Genomic DNA, 12,914 nt, shown 5'->3' with positions numbered 1-12,914 from the left:
CCTTCCGCTCCGCTCTCCCACCGCGGGGCTGAATGGCCGACCGCGCCGCCGCGGGTGTGGAGGAGGCAGTTGGGCGCCGCGAGCCCAGGTGACTCGCCCATCTCCAGTCTGAACCCCTCGGCCCGGGCGACCCCGCCGGCCTGAGCTCTTTCCTGGCGGCCGCGGCTCCTTCCCTGGGACAATATGTTTAAAAGAATGGCGGAATTTGGGCCTGACTCCGGCGGGAGAGTGAAGGTCAGTGCGCAGGCGCGGCGCGGAGGCCGCCGAGTCCCCTCGGGCGCTCGGCTGGCCCCGCCCCGCTCGGCGTTCATTGGGCCCCGAGTCACCCGTCACCGCCTTCCGTCCCGCCGAAAAACAAAAGATTCCGGGTTTGGTTGGGACAGTCTGTGGAGCCTACAGAGCTGGGAACGGCGGTACCTGGCTAGATTCTCCCAAGCTTATCATTCCCGACGTCGTCAGAGAAGCACTTAGCTTCTTTCGTGTTTAGTGAACCTGTGTCCCCATCATAATGTTGGAGATTGTGACATTTAATTCCCACACGTTTATTTTAGCATCTAGTATATATTATTGATAAGGGGTGGAGGTCAGAGTACAACTTGCGGGAGTCGGTTCTCTGGGATCACCATGTGCGTGGGTCCTTGATGCCAGTCCCTGATCCTCCAGGCGTCATTGCCCAGTGTGCCATGTCTCCAGCTCCCAACTCGCACTCTCCCACCTTCCGATGTCACTGGCTAATTTTTAAGGCCGGATCAACTGGTTCCTGACGCCCCTTCCCCTATTAACTCCTACTTATAAATCCATCACAGAAATTTTTTTTCTCAGAAGTCACTTTTATACCATCTACTTAAGTTTTGTTTTGTTTTGTTTTAATCTTTTTTGGTTTTGCAAGACAAGGTTTCTCTGTAACTTTAGAGCCTGTCCTGGAAACTAGCTCTTGTAGACCAGGCTGGCCTCGAACTCACAGAGATCCGCCTGCCTCTGCCTCCCGAGTGCTGGGATTAAAGGCGTGCGCCTCCACTGCCCGGCTTTTATAAATCTTTATCAGCACCATATTATTTTTATAGTACCTCAGTCATAGTGTCTATACATCCATAGCTGTTTTAATATTAAATGTGAAGTGATAATTCCTCAACACTCTCAAAGCCACTGAAATGTAATAGGAGAAAGAAATGCCAGATTATGTTTGTGTTAGTATCAGAGGCTTCATAGATTCATACATTTGCCTAAGCTAAGAACTTGAGTTGATTTTGAAGTGATTACAGAACAAGGGGTCAAAGTGAAAACTTGACTCTGCACATGTCCGTGGCGGCCACAGTGCTGTCAGTGGTACTTGCCACATAAAAGCTGCTTGCCTTCTCTTGAATTGACTTGAAAGCACTTTTACTAAGTTTACCGATTGTTTATATGGGTACGGGCATGCTCCAGCATGGGTGTGGAGGTCAGAGGATAGCTTTTTCTCCTGTTCTGTGAGTCCCGGGAACCAGGCCCTGGGCATCAGGCACAGTGGCAAGGTACCTTTGCCTGCTGAGTCATTCGTTACACTGACTCAGAATTGTCTGTAGGCACACAGGTTCTGATATAGTTAACTGTCTGGCTGTGGTTTGATGTTTTTCCGTATGCTTCCTTTTTCTTTATTCTTTGCTGTTTACTACACTAATATGCTCTCTGTCCTTTGGGTATTTCTATTATTGGACAGAATGTCTTAGATCTATGTGCAAAACTTGGTATTTTTAATAACAACTTTCCGTCATAACCTGTCGGAACAGCCTTTACCCCAACCAGAAGTGATGAAAGCACCCTAGAGCTGAGCATACCTGTAGTGGACACGCTCATGGCCATCGCCTAGCGTGCTTCACGCATTTTTGCCGTGTTTACTTTCATTAATATTTACTGTAACATTTATTCTTAATTCTGTTTTTTTGAGTCTCTTCCTAAGCATTCTGAAATGGAGAGTTGGACTTTGGAGTTGTAGCTCTGTCTTGTGTTAGTTTCTTGTTGTTGTAACAAAGTACCTGAAAGGAACCATTGTAAAAGAACAGTTTATTTAGGCTCTTGGCTTCAGAGGTATCATAATCCGAACGCCTGAATTTGTGCAGCTCTCACCACAGAAGCCGTGGACAGAAAGGGGAACTGGATCCTTTGGTTTAGTTTTATGCAGAGATCAGCAGTTGGAGAAGGCAGCAGATCAACACCCACCACACTGCCTTCCATTTCCTCTGTAGCCATTTCGATGGCAGGAGAGCAGGAGAAAGGAAGCCCATCATTTTGAGCTTAGTTTTGCCCCTCTAGTCAGGTGGTCAGCCATGTTTCTTCTTACCATTCCTTTCATTCTTCCCTGTCCTCTTGAAGTGCCGAGTCTAGTTAAGTATCCGCTGGTGTCAACCTTGTCCTTTTCCAGAAACATCTAGGCCGAGGGACTTAACTCAGAACAAACCCATCAGCAGCACACATACCAAACATTTAGTAACATATGCAGATCCCCTTTTTCTATATGGAATACAAATGTGTTTATAATACAGAATATAAAATGTCCCTATTTGTCCCCACTGTCCTCCATCGGTTTCTACCTGTGGTCATCTAGCCAACTATAGACTTGAGGCGAGGCTGAACATCATGGCAGGGAGCACACAGCAGAGCAAAGCTGCTGATCTCTGTATCTGGGGAAGGGATGGGGGAGCCACCAACAAGATGGACCCTTTAGAGACCCAACCCAAGTGGCCTGCTTGCTCCCACAGGGCACCACATCCTACTAATTCATTGATAAGGTTAGTGCCCCTGTGAACCAGACCTCTCAGTGGTCCTGGCTGGGGACCAAGTTTTCAACAATAAGCCTTTTGGGAGGTACTTTATATCCAAATTGTAATTTACATTCTGATGACAATGGAAAATGTTTGCCCAAAATCCTCTCATGAACTGTCTGGGTTTGTGTGCTGTGCTTTGGTAAATACTGCCATAAATTAATTTAAAAGATGTTTACCTGCAAGCGATACCAGTCAAATGCATTGTTTTTCTTTAATCAAATATTCATGTGCCTTACCTACATGGTGATGTAGATGACAACATTCAAGCCATCTTTTAAGCGGTGGGACAGCTCGGCGGGTAAAGGCACTTGCTGCCAAGCCCGATGACCTGCATTCAGGCCTCAGGACCTGCATGGTGGAAGGAAGAGAATCTACCCTGCAGGCCGTCCCTCCTCCACATGCACTGCTCACTGCAGAATGTGCACACAGATGCACAGGACAGCAAACATTTCTATTATGTGGGTGCTGGGACCAAACCTAGTCCTCTGCAAGAGCAGCAAGAGCTTCAGCTGCTGGACTGTCTCTCCAGCGCTCAGATGGGAAGGCTGGAATTAATTTGATACTTGGCTCTTGTGTTAACTTGAAATGAGTGTGAAAATGGGTTGAAGAGATCTCTGTCCTAACTAAACCCTTAAGCTGTTAGACGCTGTTCCCTAAAACAAGCTGCCAATGCTCATAGTATTTATTCAGGTGACGGTAAAATACTTAGTGATTTTAAACTTGTTTTCTTTTAGGGGGTTACCATCGTTAAGCCAATAGTCTATGGTAATGTTGCCCGATATTTTGGGAAGAAAAGAGAAGAAGATGGACACACCCACCAGTGGACAGTATACGTGAAACCATATAGAAATGAGGTGTGCATTTGTTTTTCTATAGTTATTTTGAAGTCTAGTTTGTTTGCTTGACAGTAAATTATAAAATTCTATGTAATGACTTTCCAAGAATGAAGCGAGCCCATTTTAGAATTCTCACCCCACCCCATAATTCTTCATTTAATTAATTAATGTAATTCAAGATGTTTTCTGATCGAGGTAAGAGGCTAGAGAGATGACTCAGCGGTTAGGAGCAAGTAATACTCATGGAGTGTGGTCTCCAGCACCACACAGGGCAGCTCAGAGTGTCCGTAATTACAGCCCTGGCAGTCCAGAGCCCTGGGCTCCTTGGGCATCTAAGAGCACATTACATGCACGAGCACTCACACATACACACATTCACACAAACATGTCCACATATCAACATGCACGTGTACATACATATGAACACTGGCCATTGTTTCGTTTGGTGTGCTGGGAGAGGAAATCAAGCATGCTTCCTGAACTACATTGCTGCGCTTTCTAAACACTTCGTTCTGATGTGGCGTCTAGCCATGTTGTCCAGGCTGCCCTGAAACTCACTCACCCTTCCTCAGCTTCTGGGTCAGCTAGGCTTACAGGCATGTCTCACTATTATGTTCTGTAAACTTCAAGAAAAGTATATTTTACAAAATTGTATGATATGCTAAGTGAGTTTCCATTGGCGCACTAATTTCTCTGTTTTAGGATATGTCAGCGTATGTGAAGAAAATCCAGTTTAAATTACATGAAAGCTATGGCAATCCTTTAAGAGGTATGTTACAGTTTTTGGTTCATCATATACATAATTATAAAAGGAAAGGAACTACATCAGTAATTTGCAGTTGTTTCTTTTTCTTCCCTCTCCAGTCGTTACTAAGCCGCCCTATGAAATTACTGAAACAGGATGGGGTGAATTTGAAATAATCATCAAAATATTTTTCATCGATCCTAATGAAAGACCTGTGAGTAACGTCGACCCCTGCAGATAGAGGGAGAGCATTTAGTGCCTGTGAGTAACGTCGACCCCTGCAGATAGAGGGAGAGCATTTAGTGCCTGTGAGTAACGTCGACCCCTGCAGATAGAGGGAGAGCATTTAGTGCCTGTGAGTAACGTCGACCCCTGCAGATAGAGGGAGAGCATTTAGTGCCTGTGAGTAACGTCGACCCCTGCAGATAGAGGGAGAGCATTTAGTGCCTGTGAGTAACGTCGACCCCTGCAGATAGAGGGAGAGCATTTAGTGCCTGTGAGTAACGTCGACCCCTGCAGATAGAGGGAGAGCATTTAGTGCCTGTGAGTAACGTCGACCCCTGCAGATAGAGGGAGAGCATTTAGTGCCTGTGAGTAACGTCGACCCCTGCAGATAGAGGGAGAGCATTTAGTGCCTGTGAGTAACGTCGACCCCTGCAGATAGAGCGAGAGCATTTAGTGCCTGTGAGTAACGTCGACCCCTGCAGATAGAGCGAGAGCATTTAGTGCCTGTGAGTAACGTCGACCCCTGCAGATAGAGGGAGAGCATTTAGTGCCTGTGAGTAACGTCGACCCCTGCAGATAGAGGGAGAGCATTTAGTGCCTGTGAGTAACGTCGACCCCTGCAGATAGAGGGAGAGCATTTAGTGCCTGTGAGTAACGTCGACCCCTGCAGATAGAGCGAGAGCATTTAGTGCCTGTGAGTAACGTCGACCCCTGCAGATAGAGCGAGAGCATTTAGTGCCTGTGAGTAACGTCGACCCCTGCAGATAGAGGGAGAGCATTTAGTGCCTGTGAGTAACGTCGACCCCTGCAGATAGAGGGAGAGCATTTAGTGCCTGTGAGTAACGTCGACCCCTGCAGATAGAGGGAGAGCATTTAGTGCCTGTGAGTAACGTCGACCCCTGCAGATAGAGGGAGAGCATTTAGTGCCTGTGAGTAACGTCGACCCCTGCAGATAGAGGGAGAGCATTTAGTGCCTGTGAGTAACGTCGACCCCTGCAGATAGAGGGAGAGCATTTAGTGCCTGTGAGTAACGTCGACCCCTGCAGATAGAGGGAGAGCATTTAGTGCCTGTGAGTAACGTCGACCCCTGCAGATAGAGGGAGAGCATTTAGTGCCTGTGAGTAACGTCGACCCCTGCAGATAGAGGGAGAGCATTTAGTGCCTGTGAGTAACGTCGACCCCTGCAGATAGAGCGAGAGCATTTAGTGCCTGTGAGTAACGTCGACCCCTGCAGATAGAGCGAGAGCATTTAGTGCCTGTGAGTAACGTCGACCCCTGCAGATAGAGGGAGAGCATTTAGTGCCTGTGAGTAACGTCGACCCCTGCAGATAGAGGGAGAGCATTTAGTGCCTGTGAGTAACGTCGACCCCTGCAGATAGAGGGAGAGCATTTAGTGCCTGTGAGTAACGTCGACCCCTGCAGATAGAGCGAGAGCATTTAGTGCCTGTGAGTAACGTCGACCCCTGCAGATAGAGCGAGAGCATTTAGTGCCTGTGAGTAACGTCGACCCCTGCAGATAGAGGGAGAGCATTTAGTGCCTGTGAGTAACGTCGACCCCTGCAGATAGAGGGAGAGCATTTAGTGCCTGTGAGTAACGTCGACCCCTGCAGATAGAGGGAGAGCATTTAGTGCCTGTGAGTAACGTCGACCCCTGCAGATAGAGCGAGAGCATTTAGTGCCTGTGAGTAACGTCGACCCCTGCAGATAGAGGGAGAGCATTTAGTGCCTGTGAGTAACGTCGACCCCTGCAGATAGAGCGAGAGCATTTAGTGCCTGTGAGTAACGTCGACCCCTGCAGATAGAGCGAGAGCATTTAGTGCCTGTGAGTAACGTCGACCCCTGCAGATAGAGGGAGAGCATTTAGTGCCTGTGAGTAACGTCGACCCCTGCAGATAGAGGGAGAGCATTTAGTGCCTGTGAGTAACGTCGACCCCTGCAGATAGAGGGAGAGCATTTAGTGCCTGTGAGTAACGTCGACCCCTGCAGATAGAGGGAGAGCATTTAGTGCCTGTGAGTAACGTCGACCCCTGCAGATAGAGGGAGAGCATTTAGTGCCTGTGAGTAACGTCGACCCCTGCAGATAGAGGGAGAGCATTTAGTGCCTGTGAGTAACGTCGACCCCTGCAGATAGAGGGAGAGCATTTAGTACCTGTGAGTAACGTCGACCCCTGCAGATAGAGGGAGAGCATTTAGTACCTGTGAGTAACGTCGACCCCTGCAGATAGAGGGAGAGCATTTAGTACCTGTGAGTAACGTCGACCCCTGCAGATAGAGGGAGAGCATTTAGTACCTGTGAGTAACGTCGACCCCTGCAGATAGAGGGAAAGCATTTAGTGCCTGTGAGTAACGTTGACCTCTGCAGATAGAGGGAGAACATTTAGTACCTGTGAGTAACGTTGACCCCTGCAGATAGAGGGAGAACATTTAGTACCTGTGAGTAACGTTGACCTCTGCAGATAGAGGGAGAACATTTAGTAGGTGAGCATGTGTCATGCTTACCAAAGAGCTGCTGTGTCCTTGACCCCCGGGTACACGTACGTCCTGGTGATCTCGCCCTAAGTTAAAATTTCCCTTGTTATTTAGGATCTTTGAGTTTAGAAAGAAACTAAAATTTCTGAAGGTGGTGGGGGTGGCGCTAAGGTCCTGGCAAAGCTGAATGTAAACAAACCTTACAGCCCCAGTGGCTCAGGCTGGTTAGTCTCAGCACCTTCAGAGCCTTGCCAGCCTGAGTGAGCCACAGAGTAAGACCCTATAACAGGAAACAAAAAGATAGGAGAATTGAAAATGGGCGTGGTGAGGAAGCCCCAGCGACCCCAGCACTCAGGAGGTGCAGACAGGAGCTCAAGGTTATCTGCTACTGCTCATCTCAAGGAGACAAAGATGGAAAATGCACAGGGAGGTGGTGGCGCACGCCTTTAATTCCAACACTCAGAAGGCAGAGGCAGGTGGATCTCTGTGAGTTCAAGGCCAGCCTGGTCTACAGAGTGAATTCCGGGACAGCTAGGACTATTACACAGAGAAACCCTGTCTCAAAAAAACAAAAAGCAGAGTATCCTCCCTGCCCGAAACCAAGTGATTCAGGAGTCAGAGTCAACCAGGCCCAATGGGATGTGGGCCCTTCTGGATGTATAGGGCACCTTCTCTACCGATGTAGACCCCATGAGGCCATGTTCATTGTCATGATGTCACCTTCAGTGCCACCTCTGTCTTGGTATCCAGTGAAAAAGGAAGGTCAGCAGGACTGCCCACCCCATGATCTTCTCTATTTTTCTTTTTCCAAAAAATTTTTACATTTATTTATTTGTATGTGTGGCGTGCACATACGGTTCCATCCTTCCATCCTGTGCTCTCTCGGGTTGCAGACGTGTGGCGTGCACATACGGTCTTGTGCTCTTGGGTTGTAGACACTCGGTCCCAGGAAATCTCAAATACATCGTGAACGTGACCACATAACTCACCTTCTCACTTAGGATAGTTTGCTGCTGTTTTCGCCAGGCCCTGGGGATTTGCCTTCTCCCCTCGCACACTCACCCCCCAAGCTAGGAATAAACCAGACGCTCGTACTCCTGAACTGTAGTCTGAGCCTGGGAAATGCCTTTTGACAGGAGGGTATTTCCACTGGCTAAGCCCTATCCAGAGAAGGCATCTGTAAGTTGATTTCATCTGTTAAATGTAGTGGCAGATGTGTTCATTTTCCTCTACAGAATATACTTACTGTTTTGTGGTTGTTTGGAAGACTCCTGTTTCCTTACGGTGATTTTAGCTAACCTTGCAGGAAGTTCTGTGGCCTCTGGATGGGTTTGGACCGTGAGCTGTGCAGCTTTGCCAGCTCCTGATTGATCAAGTAATGGGTCATGTGCTGCGGTGCACAGCTTCTCCTGAGGCCTTGGGACAGTTACCTGCCGGCTGTTTGTGTGCCTCTGGGAGAGTATCTGGCTCCCACTGGAGATATTAGTATTAATTATTCTTTTAGAAAACTATCTCCTTCCCCTCCCCACAGTCTCATTATGCAGCCCAGGCTGCTGACATAGAACTCAGAAACACTCCTGCCTCAGCCTCCCGTGTGCTGGGATTACAGGTATTGTCCACCACACCCAGCTGCAGATCCTTGTTCCCAAGGAAATTTGTAAACTTTAATATTCACAGAAAACTATTTAAATTCCCATAGCTATATGTATGCTGTTTGGGTATAGTTACTCTCTAGAGATGCTTGCATAAACCCTCACCTCTCCTCTGAGATGTGGACAGACGGTTACCTGGTAGAAAACCAAGGACAGAAAGTTTGGGGGATTTGTCACTAAGTCACAACTGCAGCAAGATCTGGAATTTGATATATTTACTAATTCCATCCCATAATTAGCTAAAGACATGACAAGGTCAGCCAGGCCTAGTGGCACATGCTTGTAATTCCAGCACTTGAGTAGTGGAGGTAGGAGGATCAGCAGTTCAAGGCCTGCCTTCTGCTAGTGAGTTTGAGGCCAGCCTGGAGGGTCTCAGAACTCAGAGAGAGGAGAGAGGGAGGACAGGCGGGTGGGAGGAATGTTTCAGGTGTTGATGGGTGCCCTGAGAAGATGACCCCTGCTCTGCTCCACAGGTGACCCTGTATCACTTACTGAAGCTCTTCCAGTCTGACACCAATGCGATGCTGGGCAAGAAGACGGTCGTTTCTGAATTCTACGATGAAATGGTAGACTTCATAATGGGGGGCTTTCTAACCCTCGGGTGTGGTGTGGGGTCAGAGCACAGCTTTGGGAGTTGTTCTCTCCTTGCGCTGTGTGGGACGGAACTCAGCTCTGAGGCTTGGCAGCAAACACCTTCACCTGCTGAGCATTCTGGCCCACCCCTGCAGTGAGTTTTAAAAGCACTTCAGTTGGAGACCTTTGGAGTTAACTGGTCTTTCTTTCTCATTTTATCCCTAAGATATTTCAAGACCCAACAGCAATGATGCAACAACTGCTGACCACGTCTCGCCAGCTGACGTTAGGAGCCTATAAACATGAGACTGAATGTAAGTGCTTCAGTGTCTTCTGTAATGGCGCAATAATTGTTCATTAGTGGCTTTTTTAAGGTAAGTTCCTTAGCAGTTAATAAAACAAGCTGGGTATTACCGTAGATGGCAGCAATGAGCTAAAAAAGGAGCGTAGTCACTAGTATTTCCTGTGCCTCTTTAGGTGATAGATGCTTTATCTCTAGTTGTTCCTCTTCATCCTCAAACCTGTGTGGAATGCCCAAGTTTTAACTGTCATGTGGTAGAAGGAATGAGGGGGGACTCAGAAGTAGCTGAGGTTAGGCCGCAGGGAGTGAGGATATGTTTGAACTCAAGTCTACCTTGTGCCCGTTAGTGAGTCATGCTTGTTAGAGCAGCTGCACCTGGCCAGCAGCAGTTACCTAAGGCTTCCACAAGATGGCGATGTTGGCTGCAGGCAGGAGTTTTTCTTTGTCAAGATCATACCATACTAGCCAACTGGCATGTTTAAGCAGATGTATATCAGTTTGTAGTTAAGACATTTATTTGGTAATTTTTGATGTATCCAGCGAAATTTTTGCTTTTGCATTGCTGGGGTTTGGATCCAGCACGTCACCTAAGCATACTCTACCACAGACAACATCGCCAGCCTCCAGACATTTTTTAAAAATAACATTCTTTTGTCAACATAAATAGTTGTAGTAATAGTAAAGCATTTTATATATATCACACCATATTCTAGGTACTTTCTACACATTGGTTCATGTAAGATCTCCTGGACGGGGTTGGGGAGGTGGCTTGGTTGGTGAGTTACTCGTGCACAAGGACCTGAGTTTGGATCGCCAGCACCTCTGTAAGATGCTGGGTATGGTGGTGTGTGCCTACCATCCGGGAGCTGGTGGCTCAGAAGAGGAGTTCATTGGGGCTTGCCAGCCAGCTGTTCTTGACAGTCAGTGAGCTCCAGGCTTGGTGAGAGACCCTGTCTCAGAACAGTGAGTTAGAGAGCCATGGAGGAGAACCCCTGAAGTTGCTTTCGGCCTGCACACACATGTGTACACACACGTGCACACACTGCACACACACGTGCACACACTACACAGTCTTCTCTACAAATAACGTGAGGGCTGTGCCATTATCGTTTATGCCATAGATGAGGACGTGAGTATAGAACTGTGCCGTGGTTAGTAGAGCGAGGCTTCAAATTTAGTGGAAAAGCTAGAGGCTCGTTTTGGTGATATGATTTTTTTATGTAAATTGCATCTATGAATTAGTTAAGAATATTTTGGGTTGGTTCATTGGCATTTCTTGGGTTTGTATGCCCCTTAGTCTGAAGTACTATGTATCTGGAGATAAATAAAGAAATAGTGTCTCAAAGCCTTAACTGTGAGTAGCTGTAGTTTAGTTTTTCTAGAAAACAGCTTGGAGCCTCTGTTGGAAGTTTAGACTCCCTACCCTCCCAACCCTCTGTGTCCCATGTTCTGTGTCCTAAGTGTCCCCTCTCGTCCTGGAAACAGCAGCCCTGAAATGCTGTTTGTTCCTCTGTGCTGCATCTCAGCATTAGAGGGACCAATTCTCAGCTCACGTATTTTTCTTCAGTCGCAGAACTTGAAGTGAAAACCAGAGAAAAATTAGAAGCTGCTAAGAAGAAAACAAGCTTTGAAATTGCGGAGCTTAAGGAAAGATTAAAAGCAAGTCGTGAAACTATAAATTGTCTGAAAAATGAAATCAGAAAACTTGAAGAAGATGATCAGACAAAAGACATATGAGTGACTGGCAGGAAGTTCAGCCAGAAGCAGGCGGGTGCCGCAGGAGGACAGACATGGTGCAGGCTGTGATGTTCGTGGGGAGCCGCGTGGGCGTTAGCCAGCTGTGATTTCAGCAGTGAAGTCCGAGTACTCTGACTGCTCAAGCGTCTCTCCTGGGCGGTCCGTCTGTTCTGAGAGTTGATGCTGTGTGGCATTCCATGATTAAGCACAACTTTTAAAGTTTTTATTTTGCTCTTGTTTTTTAATTAGGACTATAGTTTATTTTCCTTTATGCAAGCATCCAAATTTTGTTACAAAGTCTAACGTGTACATATTTTATACTTGTGTATTAGTACTAAGGAGAACTAGTGTGTGTATTTAATTCCTCTGGTTCCTGCCTGCCTACCCCATTCTACCTCTTTTGTGGACGATGTATCTGGTAAGTATTCAATAAATGTACTTTCCTGCAGTTATGTCTGCCTCCTATGACTTCTCCAGGACTTTTCCACCATGTAATTTTAAATAAATATTTGGGTTTTTTTCTTTCTTGAGAATCTCATCCAGTGTGTTTGAACATATTCACCCTCACCTCCTCCCCTTAGCTCCCCAGATCCACCCTACCTCCCTGTTTCCCCAACTTCATGTCCCCTTTTTTAATTTAACTTATCAACTCCAGATTGCTCTCTGTATGCTTCTGGGAGTGAAAATCTTGACACATCCTTAAAGAAAACTGACTCCCTCTCTAGAGCTCCTCAGTTAGGGGCGGGACCTCCTGGGGACATTTCCTCCTAACACCTAGATCATGATATAGCAGCAGAAATGATGTAGCACAGAAATGACCCGGAAGTGACACGTATGAGAGACTGAAGATGAGGTAAGGTCTGTGTCTCTGAGTGTGTCGTGGTGAGCAAGAGTGAACCACCGCGATCCTAATGTAAAAATGGATGGTTGAAGTCTGAGCTGTTTTGTTTTGAGACAGGGTCTCACTGTGTAGCCCTGGATGACTTTGAACTCAGAGATGTGCCTGCCTCTGTCACCCAAATTCTGGGATGAAAGGCTTGTACTGGCTTGGGGATTTTTGACATTAGGGATGGTTGGGAGTGCAAGTGTGTAATAGCACAGGAGAACTTTCTGGGGTCCTTGCCTCCCACTTTGTTGAGGCAGGGTCCCCTGTTTCTGCTGCTGCACTCCAGGTTAGCAGGCCTGTGAGCCTCCACAGGACTCCTTTTCTGCCTCCCACCCTAGCGCAGGAGCACTGAGATGGAGATGTGCCCGGCACATCCAGCTTTGACTATGACTCGGAGGGCTCAGCGTGGGTCATCAGAATCGCACAGCTGGTGGCTTTACCTGCTGAGCCATCTCCTGGGACTAAGTCCAGATATAGGCCTTTTGCTGGACTTTCTGATCTGGTTTTTTTTTTTTTTTGGTTGTTTGCTTGTCGTAAGTTTTAGTTACTTTTATTAATCTTTTTTTAAATCCTTAAAAACGTAAGAGATATTCAGTGACATTATGCCATTCTAGTTTATGCCATAAATGAGGACTTGAGTATAGAACTGTATCGTGGTTAGTAGAGCCAGATTTCAAACTTAGACAGTT

General features: G+C 47.0%; 1 protein-coding gene across 1 annotated transcript; it reads left to right on the top strand.

Annotated features, from left to right (window-relative positions):
• Yeats4 (YEATS domain containing 4) lies at positions 1–11,866 on the top strand. Its single transcript, XM_057757838.1, has 7 exons — positions 1–234; positions 3,536–3,655; positions 4,340–4,406; positions 4,502–4,596; positions 9,202–9,294; positions 9,528–9,615; positions 11,170–11,866. Exons 1-7 carry the CDS (start codon positions 184–186, stop codon positions 11,337–11,339), a joined length of 684 nt encoding a protein of 227 aa, XP_057613821.1. The 5' UTR covers positions 1–183; the 3' UTR covers positions 11,340–11,866.
• The last annotated feature ends 1,048 nt before the right edge of the window (positions 11,867–12,914 follow it).

Source organism: Chionomys nivalis, chromosome 25 (assembly GCF_950005125.1).
Source record: "Chionomys nivalis chromosome 25, mChiNiv1.1, whole genome shotgun sequence".
Taxonomy (NCBI): domain Eukaryota; kingdom Metazoa; phylum Chordata; class Mammalia; order Rodentia; family Cricetidae; genus Chionomys; species Chionomys nivalis.
Note: the sequence above shows the minus strand (reverse complement) of the source record. Positions and strands in the feature narration are given on the sequence as shown.